Source organism: Dromiciops gliroides, chromosome 1, assembly GCF_019393635.1.
Source record: "Dromiciops gliroides isolate mDroGli1 chromosome 1, mDroGli1.pri, whole genome shotgun sequence".
NCBI classification, from domain to species: domain Eukaryota; kingdom Metazoa; phylum Chordata; class Mammalia; order Microbiotheria; family Microbiotheriidae; genus Dromiciops; species Dromiciops gliroides.
Genome location: NC_057861.1, coordinates 427782242 through 427800071, shown reverse-complemented (window position 1 = coordinate 427800071; position 17830 = coordinate 427782242). Strand labels below are relative to the sequence as shown.

The 17830-nt window shown below is 42.7% G+C and overlaps 1 protein-coding gene across 2 annotated transcripts in view; it reads left to right on the top strand.

The window, feature by feature from the left end:
* Positions 1–17830, top strand: part of THBS4 (thrombospondin 4) — a 58765-nt gene that overhangs the window by 30045 nt on the left and 10890 nt on the right. For both annotated transcript variants that reach the window (XM_043975244.1, XM_043975243.1), the window contains exons 8-15: positions 1070–1207; positions 2391–2459; positions 5565–5717; positions 10595–10699; positions 11304–11411; positions 11626–11785; positions 14418–14536; positions 15443–15495. In XM_043975244.1, coding sequence (XP_043831179.1) covers positions 1070–1207; positions 2391–2459; positions 5565–5717; positions 10595–10699; positions 11304–11411; positions 11626–11785; positions 14418–14536; positions 15443–15495 — 905 coding nt within the window. The remainder of the gene's footprint in view (positions 1–1069; positions 1208–2390; positions 2460–5564; positions 5718–10594; positions 10700–11303; positions 11412–11625; positions 11786–14417; positions 14537–15442; positions 15496–17830) is intronic.

The following is a 17830-nucleotide window of genomic DNA, read 5'->3' as shown; positions in this document are numbered from 1 at the left end:
AAAAATTGGAACCCCAAACTATAAATAAAAATGTTTATTATATTTTAAAAGCATTGTAGGGGCAGCTAGGTGGTGCAGTGGATAAAGCACCAGCCCTGGATTCGGGAGGACCTGAGTTCAAATCTGGCCTCAGACACTTGACATTTACTAGCTGTGTGACCCTGGGCAAGTCACTTAACCCTCATTGCCCTGCCCCAAAAAAAAAAAAAGCATTGTATAAATGGGAGTTGTTATTATTAGACCCCCAAGTCTAGGACATCCCCCCACCAATCTAACACCCCCCACCCTCCCATCTTTCAAGGGCCAGAGCAAATATCCTTTCAGTGAGGTCTTTCCTGACGTCTCTTCCAGCTGAAATGACTTCTCTGTCCTACAGACTTCTATAGAACCTTGTTCACATTTCTCTTCTGCACCTATTTCCTTTTACAATTATTTCCTTTTCTTACCTACCAGACGAGTAGCTCCTTGAAGGCAGGAACAACATCTTCTTTAATCCCCCAGCACCCAGCAGAAGACCTTATGGTCTTTAATGATGGTCTGATGGTGCTTAACAAAGATTTGTTGAATTAATCACAAATTAACTACTCTCTGTCCTTTCCCAGTATGCCTTCTTTCCTTCTTTCCTCCTTTTCTTCCTTCTTTCCTTCCTTTATTCTTTCCTTACCCCTTCCTTCCTCCCTCCTTCCCTTCCTTCCTTCCTTATTTCTTTCTTTCCTTCTTTCCTTCCTTTATTCTTTCCTTCCCCCTTCCTTCCTCCCTCCCTCCCTTCCTTCCTTCCTTATTTCTTTCTTCCTTCTTTCCTCCCTTTCTTCCTTCTTTCCTTCCTTTATTCTTTCCTTCCCCCTTCTTCCTCCCTCCCTTCCTTCCTTCTTTCCTTATTTCTTTCCTTTCTTCTTTCCTTCCTTCCTCCCTTCAACAAGTATATATTCCTCTATGCAAGGCATGGCGCCTCGGTATTAGAGTAGAAATAAAGTTAACTAGGATGTGCTTGTTCATTTGGGAAGAATACCAGATTTCAATGAGAGCAACCTATTTATCTAAATATTTTGAATCTTTTCTTTTTTGCTAGTGCACCTACCACCCCTGCTTCCGTGGAGTACGCTGTGTGAATTTGACTCCAGGTTTCAGATGTGATTCCTGCCCAGTTGGCTTCACAGGACCAATGGTGCAGGGGGTAGGGATCACTTTTGCTAAGACACATAAACAGGTGAGCTATGACTCCAAGAATGGACTTCTATTCTATTGTATTCCTCCCCTTCTAACTTACTAAAAATGGAATGAAGTAGTTTCTTTTGTGTCTTTCTCAGAAACTATTCATTTGGCCTGCTTGGGTGATAATCACATGTTGAAGATAAATGATACACATCAGGCCACATCTGTATTATTTTTTTCACTCCTCTGATTCATGAATTTCTAGGAGGGAAGAAGGGAGGGAGGAAGGGAACAGCTGTTTAGTGACGGCAACCTGGTGCTGAGTTTGAAGAATGACTCAAGGCTCAATGGGTTTACACCAGTAGAACATTTTTATATTCAGATCCATCCCTTGGGCATCAAAGGGTAAAAGAATATAAGCAATAGAAGAACTTTAAAAGGGAGATAAACTTGTATTTATGTACTGTTTACTACAGCAAGGGAGGATGTCAAAGAAGTAAAAGAATAGCCACATCCTCTCCGATAGCATTTACAAGCCACAAACTGCAGTAAAATACTGGAGCATTCGATGACATTCTCCACTTGTTTCCCAATGTACTAGAATACCTAGGTCATTATTAAACTGACTGTGAAACTTTGGGAGGGATGTTTTCAGCATTTTTAGATGGTTGATCTTCTTCAGATAGGCTTTTAGTACCTTGGGGAAATCATTAGGTATGAAGCAGAGCAGGAGGCATCATTATTTCTCAGTTATCCCATCCCTCATTTCCAGTAGGGGTTGTTTGCTAGACCAGAGAAGAGAAGGGAGTACTGGGAGAGGGAGCAGAGAGAGACAGAAGGTAATAAGGCTGAATTACAATCATCAGATGGATGAGTGAGTGATGGGGAGAAGCTTATCTTTGCCTCCACTGAGGATGGAACAAAATGAAATGAACTTAAATTGCTGTAGGGAATATCTGAGTCTAGCCATCAGAAAAAACATTTTGCTTAGAAAGGTTTCCGGGCAGGGGACTAAATTACCAAGGGAGGTTAGGGAGTCTTCTCTGGCTATTTAAAACCACTGGAGATATGAGTTTAGTCCTGCTGAAAGATAGGGGGTGACCCAGATAACCTCTCGGGTGACCCTCTCATCCCTAATGCTGGATTACTTCACATCACACAAAGACATCAAGACAACTAAGAGTGGTTTGTGTGTTTTCTTTTTCAACTAAGAGCTCTCTTTTCTGTTACTGCACTAGATCTGCTCTGATATTGATGAATGTAGAAATGGAGCCTGTGTCCCCAATTCTATTTGTATTAACACTGTGGTAAGTATTTTCTGCAGCTGTTTTTAAAGCACAATAATTTTTTTGGGGGGGGGATGAAGGAATTAAAAAAAAGGGAAAAAAGAAATTTACATGATAACTTTATTATATATTTAAAAAGAATAGCAAGTTGTACATAATAGATTTGCAGTTTCATATACAATCATCTTTTTATTATACTATGTTATGGAAATGCTTGTTTTATTCCATAATTTTTTAAAGCACAGTGATTTGCCAAAGTGATTGTGTGCATGTATGTGTGTATAGGCTGTAACGACAAAACTCAAACATAGCACATGGATGTAATCATATAAATGATAGACCAAATAAGGACACAAATTTATACAAAGAATTAACAAGCCGCCTTCTTTTTTTTTTTGCTTCCAGTTGACTTTCATCAACGTGCTTTTAAATACAAACATATGAGGGCATTATCTTTAAGATACTTATTCTTTAAAGATGGTTCTATTTAAAAGGCATTTCCTGTTTATATGGCAGTTCCAGAATGCTCAGAGCACAGTGCTTTTGAGGGGACCCAGAGGACGGTGTGTCCCCACAGCTGTACCTCTGACTCCTCTGGGAGACTCTTCAGAATCCCTGCATGCTACAGAGAATGTCTTGGCATGCCGGGGTACTCTCTGAAATGCATCTAGCTGCTGTGCTTTAATCATTTCAGTCCTTACCAGCACATTTCTGAAAATTCCTGTCAGCTGTTTCTAAGGGAGAAATGAATGGGAGTAAGGTCAGCAAGCCAGACAGCAGGCTAGGGATGGAGGAGCCATCATCTGACTGCCATGTGGTCCCCAGGCCAGCTAGTCAACCTCTCACTTCCCCAGCTTCCTTGCATGTGAAATCAGCCTAAGGATACACGGTTTTGTGGAAAAGCAATAAAAATAAATGGGAAACAGTTGGCAAGAATGGAGAGCTAATGGGAGCATAATATCCTATGGGACCTACCTCCACCCTGACATATTGTTTATAAGGAGATGAAATAAAATGACTGTGAACTAAGAGTCATCTTTCCCAGCCTGCCCTCATCACTCATTCACTGCACTGTCAGGGAGGCAGGAGGTGGTATGGTATAGTGGAAGGACCACTGGACTTGGAGTCACCAGAAAACTGGGTTCAAATACTGCCTCAGACATTTACTAGCCAGGTGCCCATGGGTAAGTCACTCTCTGAGTCTCAGGTCCCCCATTTGCATGGTATGATGGGGATAATTCTCATCTCATAGAGCTATTGTGAAGATGAGTTTAGAGGACCGGAGAAAGCATTTTGTGAATCTTAAGGTGCTTTATTCCATTCAGCTCTTCTTATTTCATTTTAACTAAAACCACAGACCAACTCACAGGGTCCCTCCTCAGAGCAGCAGATGTTTCTTCCAATGTCTGGACTGATGTCTATTAGACAAAGGAATACCTACTTTTTTATCATGTCCTTGGAGGGAAGCCTTCTAACTCCACTGGAATTCTCAGCCCCTACTAACCATTCAGGCCTGCTCTTTCTCAGTTCTAAAAACTGAGACCAGGAGAGGCAAGTGACTTGCTCAGAGTCACACAGGAGATAAAGGGCAGAGTTGAGAACGAATTACACATGGAGTGTTCTTTCCACAGAGACCACATGAGTGTTTCTTCTCCTTATGCCTTACCCAGTATAGGCTAGAAAGGAAGGTAGATGGAGAACAAAGCCACACTAGCAGCTGCAGATAGTTCCCTATTGTTCCTCTCCCTCCCATCTCCCATGGCAATCTTCCCGACCTCTAGCACCTTGCACCTGGATGGTATTTTCACAGATAGTCTCTTAGGAGACAGACTGCTGGTCTGGTGAGGCTGTGTGGAACAGCAAGGCTGGAGCTTCATCTCAATGCAAATGCAATTGACTTGATCCCCCTGTTATGAAAATCAAACGAGAATATATTTAAAGCAATTGGAGTTAAATGATTTGTCCAGGGTCACACAGCTAGCAGGTGTCAAGTGTCTGAGGTCAAATTTGAACTCAGGTCCTTCTGACTCCAGGACTGATGCTCTATCCACTGAGCCACCTAGCAGCCCCTAAAGCAACTTTTCAATTTATATAAATGATAGCCATTATTATTATAAAACATACAAAACAATACTAATAATGGTGATAACACCCCTTGTCCAGGGAATTTTTTTTTTCATCTTAGAAACTAAGGATCTAGGAACAGCTGGGCAAGTCACTTAATCATGATTGCTTCAAAAAAAAGAAAGGAAGGAAGAGGTGAGGGGAGGAAGGAAAGAAAGAAAGAAAGAAAGAAAGAAAGAAAGAAAGAAAGAAAGAAAGAAAGAAAGAAAGAAAGAAAGAAAGAAAGAAAGAAAGAAAGAAAGAAAGAAAGGAAGGAAGGAAGGAAGGAAGGAAGGAAGGAAGGAAGGAAGGAAGGAAGGAAGGAAGGAAGGAAGAAAGAAAGAAAGAAAGAAAGAAAGAAAGAAAGAAAGAAAGAAAGAAAGAAAGAAAGAAAGAAAGAAAGAAAGAAAGAAAGAAAGAAAGAAAGAGAAAGAGAGAAACAAAGAAACAAAGAAAGAGAAACAAAGAAAGAAGGAAAGGAAGGAAGGAAAGAAGGAAAGGAAGGAAGAGAAAGAAAGAAATGTAGAAATAAATGAAGGAGGGGGCAGCTAGGTGGTGCAGTGGATAAAGCACCGACCTTGGATTCAGGAGTACCTGAGTTCAAATCTGGCCTCAGACACTTGACACTTACTAGCTGTGTGACCCTGGGCAAGTCACTTAACCGCTATTGCCCCGCCAAAAAAAAAGAAAGAAATGAAGGAAGAAGGAAAGAAGTGAAGAAAGAAAGAGGAAGGAAGGAAGGAAGGAAGGAAGGAAGGAAGGAAGGAAGGAAGGAAGGAAGGAAGGAAGGAAGGAAGGAAGGAAGGAAGGAAGGAAGGAAGGAAGGAAGGAAGGAAGGAAGGAAGGAAGGAAGGAAGGAAGGAAGGAAGGAAGGAAGGGAGGGATGCATGGATGGATCCAGGGTGAAATCCTGGCCAATATAGGCTCCTTGAAGGGCGGGAATGTTTCATTTATTATCTACATATCCCAGGCGCAAAATGCTTGTTGGCTGATTGATTGATCATTCTGTTGGTTTCTTTACAGGGATCTTATCAGTGTGGCCCGTGTAAATCTGGGTTCACTGGAGATCAGATCAGGGGATGCAAAACAGACCGAAACTGCAGAAACCCAGAACTGAATCCGTGCAGTGTGAATGCCCAGTGTATTGAGGAGAGGCAAGGAGATGTGACCTGTGTGGTGAGTTATCACTTTGCTTTTCAGCTTCTAAGATTGTTCCTTTACCCAGCTCCCTCTGAGTGCAGGCACTCAAGAAGAAAACATTAATCAAAGCGTGTGAAATGGGAACTACAATCGCTATGAAAAATAAATGATAGTTCTTCAAACCCAGTCTTTAAGAAACTACCCCGTTTGGGGAGGCCGGTTGACAAAAATAGCAGCTGAGATAATAAATGATGGAAACGGGTGACTAAATCAGTAAAAACAAAAATGTTCCTCAGCTGTCCTCAAACCTCAGGCCTTCTACTCCTCTTAGATGTGAGAGGATCTGCCTAAGACCCTGCTATTAGACAATCAAACATGCAGCCAACCCATCAACATGCATTTTTAAGGCCCTTCCATGTGCTAGGCATTATGAATACAAAGTCAACAGTGTAACAACCCCTGACCCCAAAGAGCTTACATTTTAATGGGGAAGACCTATAAGAATATAAAAGGTAAATGCAAGGTAATTTTGCCAGAAGGCATCAGCAGCTGGGCTGGGGGTTGGGGTGGGAGTGGGGTCAGGGAAGGTCCCCCAGCAGGAAGCATCTAAGCTGAACCTTGATCCTAAGAGCAGAGGTAAGGAGGGACTGCTTTCCATGCACAGGAGACAAAGCAGATACAAAGACAAAGAAATGGGAGATGGAATCAGCCCAGAATGAGACTGTGAGGGACTTTAAAGACCAAACAGAGAAGTTTGTTTTTTCACAGAGGCAATAGGGAAACTATTGGAGTTTCTCAAGCAGGTGAGTGGTATCGTCAGAACTGTGCTTTGGAAATATTCATTCGCAGGTATGGGGGATGGATGGGCAGGGCAGGAGACTAGAGGTAGAAGGCTACCTAACAGGCTGTGGCAAGCATCCAGGTGAGAGGTGCTGAGGACCTGAGCTAAAGCCGTCCTGAATGAGTGGAGGTTGGGAGAAAGATGCCAAAGATGTTATAGTAGCAGAGTCAATAAAGACTTGGTAACTGAGGGGCAGCTAGGTGGTGCAGTGGACAGAGCACCGGCCCTGGAGTCAGGAGGAACTGAGCCTCAGACACTTAACAATTACTAGCTGTGTGACCCTAGGCAAGTCACTTAACCCCAATTGCCTCACCAAAAAAAGAAAAAAAAGAATTCAAGGACTTAATAACTGATTGGCTATGGCTGCAGAAGGAGGTTAAAGAGATCTGGGATGGTCTGGGAGTGTGACCTGATTCACTTGAGGGGCAAGTCAGTCCTTTTTTTTATTGGCTTCTTCTCAGAGGAGGCATACCAATACATAAAGTCTTTCAGGACAACCAAGAAGCATTTACCTGGAGCCAGGAGTTTAAATTCTGCCTCAGACACTAGCTGTATGACCCTGGGCAAGTTGCTTAAACCACTGTCTACCTCAGTTTCCTTAACTGAAAAATGGGGATAACAATTGTACCTATCTCCCTAGATTGCTGTGAGAATCAAATAAGATGTTTGTCAAGTGCTTAGCACAGTGCCTGGCACGCAGTAGGTGTTCAATAAATTCTTGTCCCCTCCACCTTTCCTCAGGCTGACTCCAGCTTCAGCTCCTAATCTAGGATGACTCCACACACACATGCACATGCATATATGCACACATTCACTGAGAGTCTTCTGGAATTCTGAATGACTCCCAGTATCAATGGACGAGTCTTTTTGTTCATCCATGATTTTATCTATCTATCTATCTTTCTTATCTGTCTATATCTATTTAGCCATATAGCCAAATCTCTTTCTCTATGTGTGTATGTATACACACCTCTCTCTCTCCATATATATATATATACAGAGACAGAGATGTGTATACAAATATATATACACGTATACACATATACATACATACATACACACATACATACATACATACATACATACATACATAAGCTACTCCAAACTGCTGAATAGGGGTGTAAGATCTGGTGCCTGCCCGGGACAAGAGGGGTGATTTGCAGAATCACAGCACCACCTTATGGCTAAACCTTGGAAATGCACCCAGCATCCTAGGTAAAAAACACATGGAAGATAGATGGAAGGGATCCTTAGAGGCCATCTAGTCTAATCCTTTCACTTTACAGTTGAGGAACTGACTTTCAGGAGAGGTGACATGAGGACTCTCCCAAAGTCACTCAAATAATAAGTGGTAGAATCAGAATTTGAACCCAGGTCCTCTTACTAGAAACCGAGCTCATTTTCTGCTGTATCATAGCTCAGAAACATCCCCCACCCCTGAACCTCCTCCTCCATGACTCCTAGCTGAAAAGTCTCAGGGAATAACAGCATTCCAAACTGACAAGCCTACCCAGCAGAAGGGAAAAAACCAAAAATAGCACAAGGAGTGACGGGATGGGTTCCTGGAGGCGGGCTCCTTGCTAAAAGTTCTCCAAACCTCGGGCTTACAAGCACTTTCGGGTCTCTAGGAGCCAAGTCAGCAGACCTCTTAAATGTCTCCCCTTGGAGCATCACCCGCCTCCCTGCCGTACCCTTCCTGCGGGGATTTCTTTTCACCAGGATGGTGAGCAAAGCTACTTGGTGTGGAAGCCCTTAAAGCAATTAATCCCGAGGTCTTGCGGAAAGACCAGGGCACTGGGGGAGTCAGTGCATTAGTCTAAAAAAAAAATGTCCCTAATTCATTGTGCTGCCTTCTCTCCAAAGAAGAATCACCGGGTAGGCAGCCTGCCTCTGGAGCTAAATCATTTCCCTGTGCCCTACTTGAGGATGAACTGGGATGGTGGGTGGTGGGACTTTTAATGTGTTTTTGAATGTGTAATGAGAGGCAGCAGCAGATGGCAAAGGATTAATAAGCTTCATGTGACTACTAAAATAATTTAATCTGCCAAAAAACGGCTCATTAAAAATGTATTTGTTCCTAGAGGGCCCTTTCTTCATTAAAGTAAATCAGCAACCATGCAGCACCATTGAGATTTTGGGGGCCCCTATGGGGAATACTCTGGGCTGGAGTTGAGCACAGATGGGGGGGGGGGAGATGGGAGAGCAATGTCACTCTTAGAATCGAATACCTCAAAATCCCCTAGTTTCAAATGGCCATCTCTGGGGACTGAGAAGAAACAGTCTCCAGCTAGTAGAGTCTTTGGTCTCAAATTGACTTCTCTGGATTTGAATAAGAACCATAAAAATTATCATCAAACTCCAATTGTTTCCCTTTGACTCCATTTCTATTTCAATGGGTTCTTTATTTTTCCTTTGACCTCCATATCTCTCCTTTGACCCTGGTCTTTCTACAATTCTTTTTTTTTTCTCTTAGTTTTACTATTTTCCTCCTATTTTTCCTTGTCTCCTACCCCTGAATCATATACCCTGACCACTCTTCTCTCTTGCTTGACTGCCCTTTCCTCCCTCCAGGGGCCTCCTCCTGCAGCCTGGCTTGAGCCCCTGAACTCTTTAGAGCTAGGTCACCAAAGCCGATAGTCCTCCCTCTCTTCCCTTGGCTGTCATTTTTTTAGCTGTGCTATGTAGAACTAGGAGACTAGGGGAGGAAGACCCTGAACAGGCAGATATTCAGAAGAGGCAACTGCTAACTCAGGACATTGACTCCTAACTATTATGATACTGTGGTTCATCGAAAATTCCAGGAAGCAGGTGAATTCATAGCAACCATCTTTCCAGCCTCGTTGACCTTTTTCCTCGCCCCATATCCTTTGATTCAGACAAGCTTGAGCTTCCCTCTGTTGCTCACACAGATACTCCACTTCCTGTCTCCTGCCTTTGCACTGGCCTCCCTCGGGCCTGAAATGTTCTCCCTCTTAGAATCCTCCTAAAAAAAACAAAGAAAAGAAAGGAAGGAAGGAAGGAAGGAAGAAAGAAAAAGAAAAAAGGGGGCAGTTAGGTGGCACAGTGGATAAAGCACCAACCCTGGAGACAGGAGGACGTGAGTTCAAATGTGACCTCAAACATTTGACACTTACTAGCTGTGTGACCTTGGACAAATCACTTAACCCTCATTGCCCTACAAGAAAAAAAAGAAAAGAATCCTTCTCAAAATGCAGCTCAAATACCGTCCTCTGCTTGAAGCATTTTCAGACCCCCACCCCCACTCCAAGTGCTATTGCCCTCCCTCCCAGAATACCTTGTATATGTTAACTTTATTATATATACACACACACATACATAAACAATCCATACATATATATACAAACACATGTGTATATGTATACATACTTGCGTTGTTGTTGAGTCATTTTTCAGTCATGATGGACTCTTTGTGACCCTGTTTGAGGTTTTCTTGGCAAAGATACTGAAGTGGTTTGCCATTTCTTTCTCCAGCTCATTTTTACAGATGAAGAAACTGAGGCTAAGTGATTTGCTCAGGGTCACAGAGCTAGCAAGTGTCTGAGGCCAGATTTGAACTCAAAAAGATGACTTCTTCCTGATTCCAGGCACATCACCCTATCCACTGTGCCACCCAGCTGTCCTATATACATAAATATTCTTGTTGTCTCTTTTCATAGAATATGCTGTAAAGATTGTTTCATTCTTTGAACTTGTATCCTCAGCACATAGCCCAGTGTCAAGTATATAATAGGTGCTTAATAAATGTCTGTTGCTTGCTTGATTAATATTAAAAGCAAGAGACTGAGTCAGTACTCAGGCCTCAGAAAGTTTTTCTTCTGGTAAAAACCAGTTTAGATGATTGTTATATTCTGAGGAGTGACTTGATCTAAGGCCCATCAGTACACTGTCAGAAGAGCAGTTAGGAATGGGGTGAGAGATTCCCACATAATAAATCTGTGTGGATTCCTGGCGCTTCAGGATTGGGTTACCCAGGAACTAAGTTTTTCCCAACTGGCACCAAGCATCACTGATCAACTCAGCCTTCAATCCCTAATGGCATTTCTCTTCATAGTGTGGTGTTGGTTGGGCTGGCGATGGATTCATCTGTGGAAAGGATGTTGACATTGATAGTTACCCTGACGAGGAACTGCCATGCTCTGGAAGGAATTGCAAAAAGGTAAGTAGGGTGGGAGGAAGAAGTACCTCTGGCTTTCATACAACCACAACCACATCCTGGATAGGAAGGGTCTTCAACAGAAATATCCCCTCTGTTACGCACTCCCAAATAATTCCACCTCAAATGAAGTAAATGTACCATTAACAACAAGGTAGGTCAATCTTCTGTCTTTCAGACAGATGTCAAACAGAGCTTACCCAGGGTGGTACAACTGGAGGCACTGATAGAATGTAAGAAATTACTAAACTTAGCTCATAGTTAGTAATCATTTTTTTTTTTGACTGGGTCTGTGATTTTTTATCAGCATAGAGATGTTGTATGGCACTTCCACAACTGGAAAAAGCTCCTTCCCAGTGATGCCTCACCCTGCTTACTCTCTTGGAGGTGACTTCCCCAGCAGTGGTGTCTGGATCTCCTAGAGTCTCTCCCCATATGGGATCTTGGGTCCCAAGGTCCAAATTTTCCTGCCCTCTCTCTTTCTTTCTGGCTCTGTTTAACTTTCAAAGTTAATTTTCAGTACCTAAGACTTGATTTACCTCAAGTATTAAGAACCACTGACAGCCTTGATCTTACATGTAATGTTAGGCCATGTTTCCCCACTTAGGATAATTGTAAATATGTGCCAAACTCTGGTCAAGAGGATGCAGATAGAGATGGCATTGGAGATGCTTGTGATGAAGATGCTGATGGGGATGGGATCAACAATGAACAGGTAAGGGTTTTCTTCCAAGAGAATGTGCATTTGCAATACCCAGCAGTTCTGGGGGGAAATTGCAGTTTTATGGCAATATTTTAGAGGATTCATATACAGAACTACAACTTGGGTTAGCATGTATGCAATGTAAAAACACTATCTGTGAGATTCAGATAGCCCCAACACACATAACAAGGCCAAGAAAATTTGCATTTCTTTTTTTTTTTTTTAGGATAACTGTGTCCTGACCCACAACATTGACCAGAGAAACAGTGACCAAGATATCTTTGGAGATGCTTGTGATAACTGTCGAACTGTCATAAATAATGACCAGAAAGACACTGATGGGGATGGAAAAGGAGACGCCTGTGATGATGACATGGATGGAGATGGTTAATTATTTTTATCTGTTCCTTGATTTTCACCTTATATATCTTATTGTTCTTAAAGCCCCTAGTGGCACTTAGGTGGCACTGTGGATAGAAGTCTGGACCTGGAAGTGGGAAATCCTGGGTTCTAATCTAGGTTCAGGCACTTACTACCTGTAAATCCCTTAACCTCTGTCTACCTCGGTTTCCTCATCCATTAAAAATGAGGATGGGGGCGCAGCTAGGTGGCGCAGTGGATAAAGCATCGGCCCTGGATTCAGGAGTACCTGAGTTCAAATCCAGCCTCAGACACTTGACACTTACTAGCTGTGTGACCCTGGGCGAGTCACTTAACCCCCACTGCCCTGCAAAAAACAAAAACAAAAACAAAAATGAGGGTAGGGGCAGCTAGGTGGCACAGTGGATAAAGCACTGGCCCTGGATTCAGGAGGACCTGAGTTCAAATATGGCCTCTGACACTTGACACTTACTAGCTGTGTGACCCTGGGCAAGTCACTTAACCCTCATTGCCCCACAAAAAAAAAAAAAGAAAAAATGAGGATAATAATATTAACAATCTCTCAGGGTTGTAAGGATAAAATGAGATATTTGTTAAGCAATTTAATGTCCCTTCCACATCTAATAATCCTATTTTAAAGAGGAAAACTTCATATTATATCCTTCTATTTAACACCTTTCACTGTGTTTATACCCTTGAGACATTACAAGAAATGTTCCAAGCAATGGGTAAACAGAAGGTATTGACCATTTTGACTGATATATAAAGTAGGTAGTGTAGATATTTACCTCAAGGAGCTAGAGAAAGAAGTTTAAAATCAGGTTCCTTCAGCAAAAATGGGAGCATGATATTAATGCAATGTCTTTGGATTTAAAGTATCTCAGAGGATGATTAGGCATCTTTCAGGGGGCCTCGAGGGACATAGAGAAGCAAGAGAATAGAATGGAAAGAGCCCCAGGTTTGGAATGGAAAGCTGGGTTCCAGTCCCAAGTCTACCCCCTACCATCTCTATGACCTTAGGCAAGTCACTGCACTTTCCTCTGACCTTGGCTTTTGTCGTTTGTAATGTGAGGGTGATACTACTTCTGCCACCCACCTTCTAACATTATTGGAGAGAGACAGCAAGGAAAGAGAAATTGTATTAATATCATGGAGAGGAAACAATAGGGGCCTCTCATCAGTGGACATTCTTCCACATAGTCCGTCACTGGAAGTGGAGGAGGTAGTCTGCCCTGAATACTTTTCTTGTTACAAGCCTAAAGTGTGAATCATGAAGGAAAGGTGGTGACATATAATATAGCCTGCTCTTTCTTCTCCAAGAGTGCTGCATCACAAGGTCCTGGAAGAGGTTGTTTAAGGCCCAGGATGCTTTAGATCTCTCAAGCAGCCCTAGAGGATTTCATAAGAACCCTTATAGACACCTTGAACCCTGCTTATCACCACATGCCTCCGATGTCCAAGAGACAACCCAGAGTGACCTCAAACCTCTCATACTCTGGTTCCCTTGGACCTTAGAATTGGGAGAAACCTTAGAGATAACCTAGTTAGATGGCCCCATTTGACAGATGAGAAAACTGAGATTCATCATCGAGGTGAAGTGACTTCTCTAAATAATCACACAACTCCTTTTCTGGACATATTTACAGGTAAATTCTCACAATCACACATCTGATTAATGCCAGGGCCAGGTCTCTCCTGACCCTTGGGCTAATGTATTTCCCATGCACTGTGATGTTTCCCATGAGTTCCTCCAACCCAGTGCCAATTCACTTGACTATCAGAACAACATCTAGTTGCTTCATTCAAATCATTGATTAGATGCATAATAACTATGTGATTTGAGGCGGTTAAGTAATACAGAGGCTTATTCTGCTGGGCTTGGATTTAGAAAGACCCGAGTTCAAATTCTGTCTCAGACACTCTTACTAGCTGTGTGACCCTGGTGAGTTTGCTTAGCCCTCTCCACTCACTTCATCTGTGAAATGAGAGTTGGCCTCCTGGCCTCTAAGGTCCATCTGACGCTCTAAATCTAGGATTCTCTCAAAATCTCTCTTTTCAAATTTGTTCCAAACCCCAAACTGCTGCAGAGTAGTGGTTTACCCTGAATTTCTCAATAGCATTACAGAATGTCTAAGATAGAAAGGACCGTAGAGGTCAACCAACCTAAACCTCTCATTGTACAGGGAAGGAAACTGAGGCTCAGCTTGCTCCAGATCACACAGCTGGTCAGTGGCAAAGCTGGGCCTCTCATTCAAATCTAGCATTCCTCCCACCATTCCCTGCTGCATCTGACTCTATTTGTTCCTCTGGCACCGGGGCATAACTCGGGTCATATATGCAATTGTCAGTGTGACGTCTAAATGTCATCATGCTATACGCACCCCCTCTAGTAGTTTAGAAAGTACCAAGAGTCATTGTGGAACAGTGGGCAGAGAACCTGGATTTGAATCCTACCGTTGTCTCTTTCTGTCTGTGGCCTTTGACAAGTCAGTTAATTTCTCCTGGCCTCAATTTCTTCCACTGTAAAATAAGGGTGCTGGATTTGATCACCTCCGAAGTTTCTTCCTGCTCTGGTTGTGATCCTGTGAAACCCCTGAGGTCATTTCAGCTGATGCAAAGAGACTTTCTTTTCCCCAGGAATTAAGAACATTTTGGACAACTGTCAAAAGGTTCCCAACCGGGACCAAAGGGACAGAGATAACGATGGCGTCGGGGATGCCTGTGACAGCTGTCCTGATGTCAGCAACCCTAACCAGGTTGGTAGGACACCAGTTCTTGAGAATGAACAGTTCTAGGGAATCCAAGACTCTAAGTGTAGCTTCTCTGTAAAGAGATTCATTCAGGGCCAGCATCAAAGAAAACACCCAAGAGCCTGAATCAGCTCATCTCCCTTCACCTATTTCCTGGAGACTCTGAGCAATGAAACACAAATGTTTTCAAAAGGGGAAAAATGGAACTAGATTAGCCCTAAAACCCTCTGGGATTTGGTCCTCCTTACTCCCTCCCTGACAGGTAGGCTGTAAATGGCCTGTTCATTCAGGGAAGTGACCTTCCTGCTTATCAACCAGAATCCCTTTGAATAGAATGAAAATTTCACCCCCAGGAGTCTTTCCACCCCCAGCCGGGCCCACACAGGGACCTTTCTGATGAAGCACCATTACTTACTTGCTAAATTTCCTTTTCACTCCCCCTCTTTGACTAAATAATTTGGGACGATGCGGCATTTTATTTTTAAAGCTTAGAGAAGAGGGAGCCATGGGCGAACATTGACTCATCACCTTGGATCCCTTCCAAATACAAAAGTGATGCAAAATCCGTTGGCCCTGTCCTCCCTTGCATGGTGCTGGATGTCTGTCCCAGAGCCAGGGCTGGTGGCTGGCTCCACAGCACCCCCCAGCCGCCACCCAGCTACCTACCTCCCAGCCCTTTTATAATTAGCTCATCTGGTGTGTGGGTAGCCCAGCCACATAGCTTGATATTTTCAAAGATTTTTTTAAAATCCAACCATGTGCCTACACAAATATGGCATTGTCCTTTTGCAGTTTTACAGAGTATCAATTCCGGACATATTCCCCCCAGACTTATTCGTGGGCCAGGCTTGGATTTGAGGAACATTCTTGATGGAACGGTCCTGTGCTAACAGTATTTTGTTTTACTTGCAGTCTGATGTGGATAATGACCTGGTTGGGGACTCCTGTGACACCAATCAGGACAGGTACGGTGCACCTCCCAGCTATAAAAATAGTTGAAAGGAAAAAGCAGGAGGAATGTGTTAGCTTTCCAAGCTTTCTGCCACCACCCTGCTTTGAGATCCTTCCTGATGACAGGGAGCCAGCAACGAATCTCTCTCTGGGCCCAGCCCAAAGTCAGGAAAAGTACATGCCTTAGAAGCAGCCCTAAAAATTCTGAGAGAAGGCTTGTCCCTGTAGTGATGCACCAAAGAGCATCTGAGAAGAATTCCAGTGCAAGAAATTTAGATATTGTTCTTTGCTCAAGGGAAGTCTCAGTGTACTATAAACAATGCAGATTGTGTCTGACTTGCTGTTTCATTAACCTCAGGATTTCATTAAAGGGGCTTGGATCAGGAGGTATTTTTTTTTGGCTAGGGAAAGAAAGAAAAGGGGAAGAGAGAGAAACAGGGAGAGAGAAAATAGAGAAGGAGGGAGGGAGGCAGGGATGAAAGGAAACAGAGGGAGGGAAAGAGGGAGACCGACATAATGAGAGAGGCAGAGAAAGAAAGATGAAGACAGAAATATCACAGTCTCTTCCCTAAAGGAAGTTAAAATAATTTATTAGTCTTAGTCTTTCTACCTCCTTAGGAAATCTTTACAGAAGCCAGGAAAGGAACAAGAGAGGGAATGAATTCCATACATTCCCTGCTAGGCCATATTGCCACTCTGCATCTGTGTATCATTCTTCATTTCCATTAGGTCTATAGAGTGGAAAGGGGCAATCAGTGAGAGATTCATAAATGGAGCCTCCCTGTCTGCATTCATGGGCCCACACAGGAGGCCCAGGGTCATTGCCCAGAAAACCTTACATTAGGGGCAGCTAGGTGGCGCAGTGGATAAAGCACTGGCCCTGGATTCAGGAGGACTTGAGTTCAAATCTGGCCTCAGATATTTGACATTTACTAGCTGTGTAACCCTAGGCAAAATCACTTCATTGCCCCTCAAAAAAACAAAAAATTTAATTTTCAAAAAATAAAAAAATTTTTTAAACCTTACATCAAAGCTATCGTTTTTAGAGCAGCTTACACTATAATTGTGAAAGGAATACATTTTGTCAAACATAAAGAAATATATAAAGTAAGTCATGGTTGTTGTTATGTGCTGCAGGAATACCAAATCATGTATTTTCTGAATTCCTAAAGTATCTTTTTGCACTCTCCTGAGTATGGTGAACATGACTCATCCAGTTATACTTTTATTCCCCAAACCCCCAAACCTATAGAAAATGAAATCCCTTGATTTTTGCTTAAAACTATTCAAAGATATAGAAAGGCTGTTGATGGAAATAGCCCAACCTAACGGTTTTCTAAAACAACTTCAGAACAGGAAATTCTATCACTTAGGTCATGTGACTTCATGCTTGTTTAGAATGGTTTTCCATTCTCCAGATCCATGTATCTCCTGCTTGCTTACTAAGTGGATCTAGCAGTGAGCAGCTTCATCTTGGAATCTAGTGGCTCCCTCCCTCCCTCCCCTCCCCTGCCTCTTTCCTCTAACACTGGAGGTTGGTTTAGGGGGACAGACTAAGCTAGGAATGTGGGAACAAAATGGGCATTAGCTGTCTTAGATCAGGCCCAGTTCGGGAAAACTCCCTAGAAGACAGGGTCAATTTGGGGATTTCTTGAATGAAAGAGGAAGCCCAGACTTACCTTGCAATGGACCTGAACCCTGGGCATCCTTGGAAAGAAGAAATTCTTTAGGCCAGAACCAACCCATAGCCACCTCCTCAGAATTAAAGGAGGGGATAGGGTCATCATTCCCTTTGTCATTCTTTCCCCACAGCATTCATCTTGGAATTCCTATTTGATACACGGCTGGCATATACATATACATATACATATACATATACACACACACACACACATATATATATATACACATACATACATACATACATACATACATATATGTATGTATATATATGTATGTATGTGTATATATATATATGTATGTATGTGTGTATGTGTATGTGTATTTCACTTTAAGGTTTGCAAAGTGCTTTAATTATGTTATCTCATTTGATCCTTAAAACAACCCTGGAAGATAGGCGCTATTGTTATCAACCCATTTTACAGATGGGAAATTTGAGACAGATAGAAGTTAAGTGATTTGTCCAGGATTATACAGCTAGTAGTGTCTGAGGCCACATTTGAACCCAGGTCTTCCTGACTCCAGGTCCAGCGTTCTATCTACTGTGCCAAGGATCTTGTCTTCTCTCAATCCAGCATGAAATCATGGGATTTTTAGCTGGTATAGTAGAATTGAAGTATAGACACATAGAAGCTTATCTCTAGATCTGGCAAGGATGTTAGAGGTCAT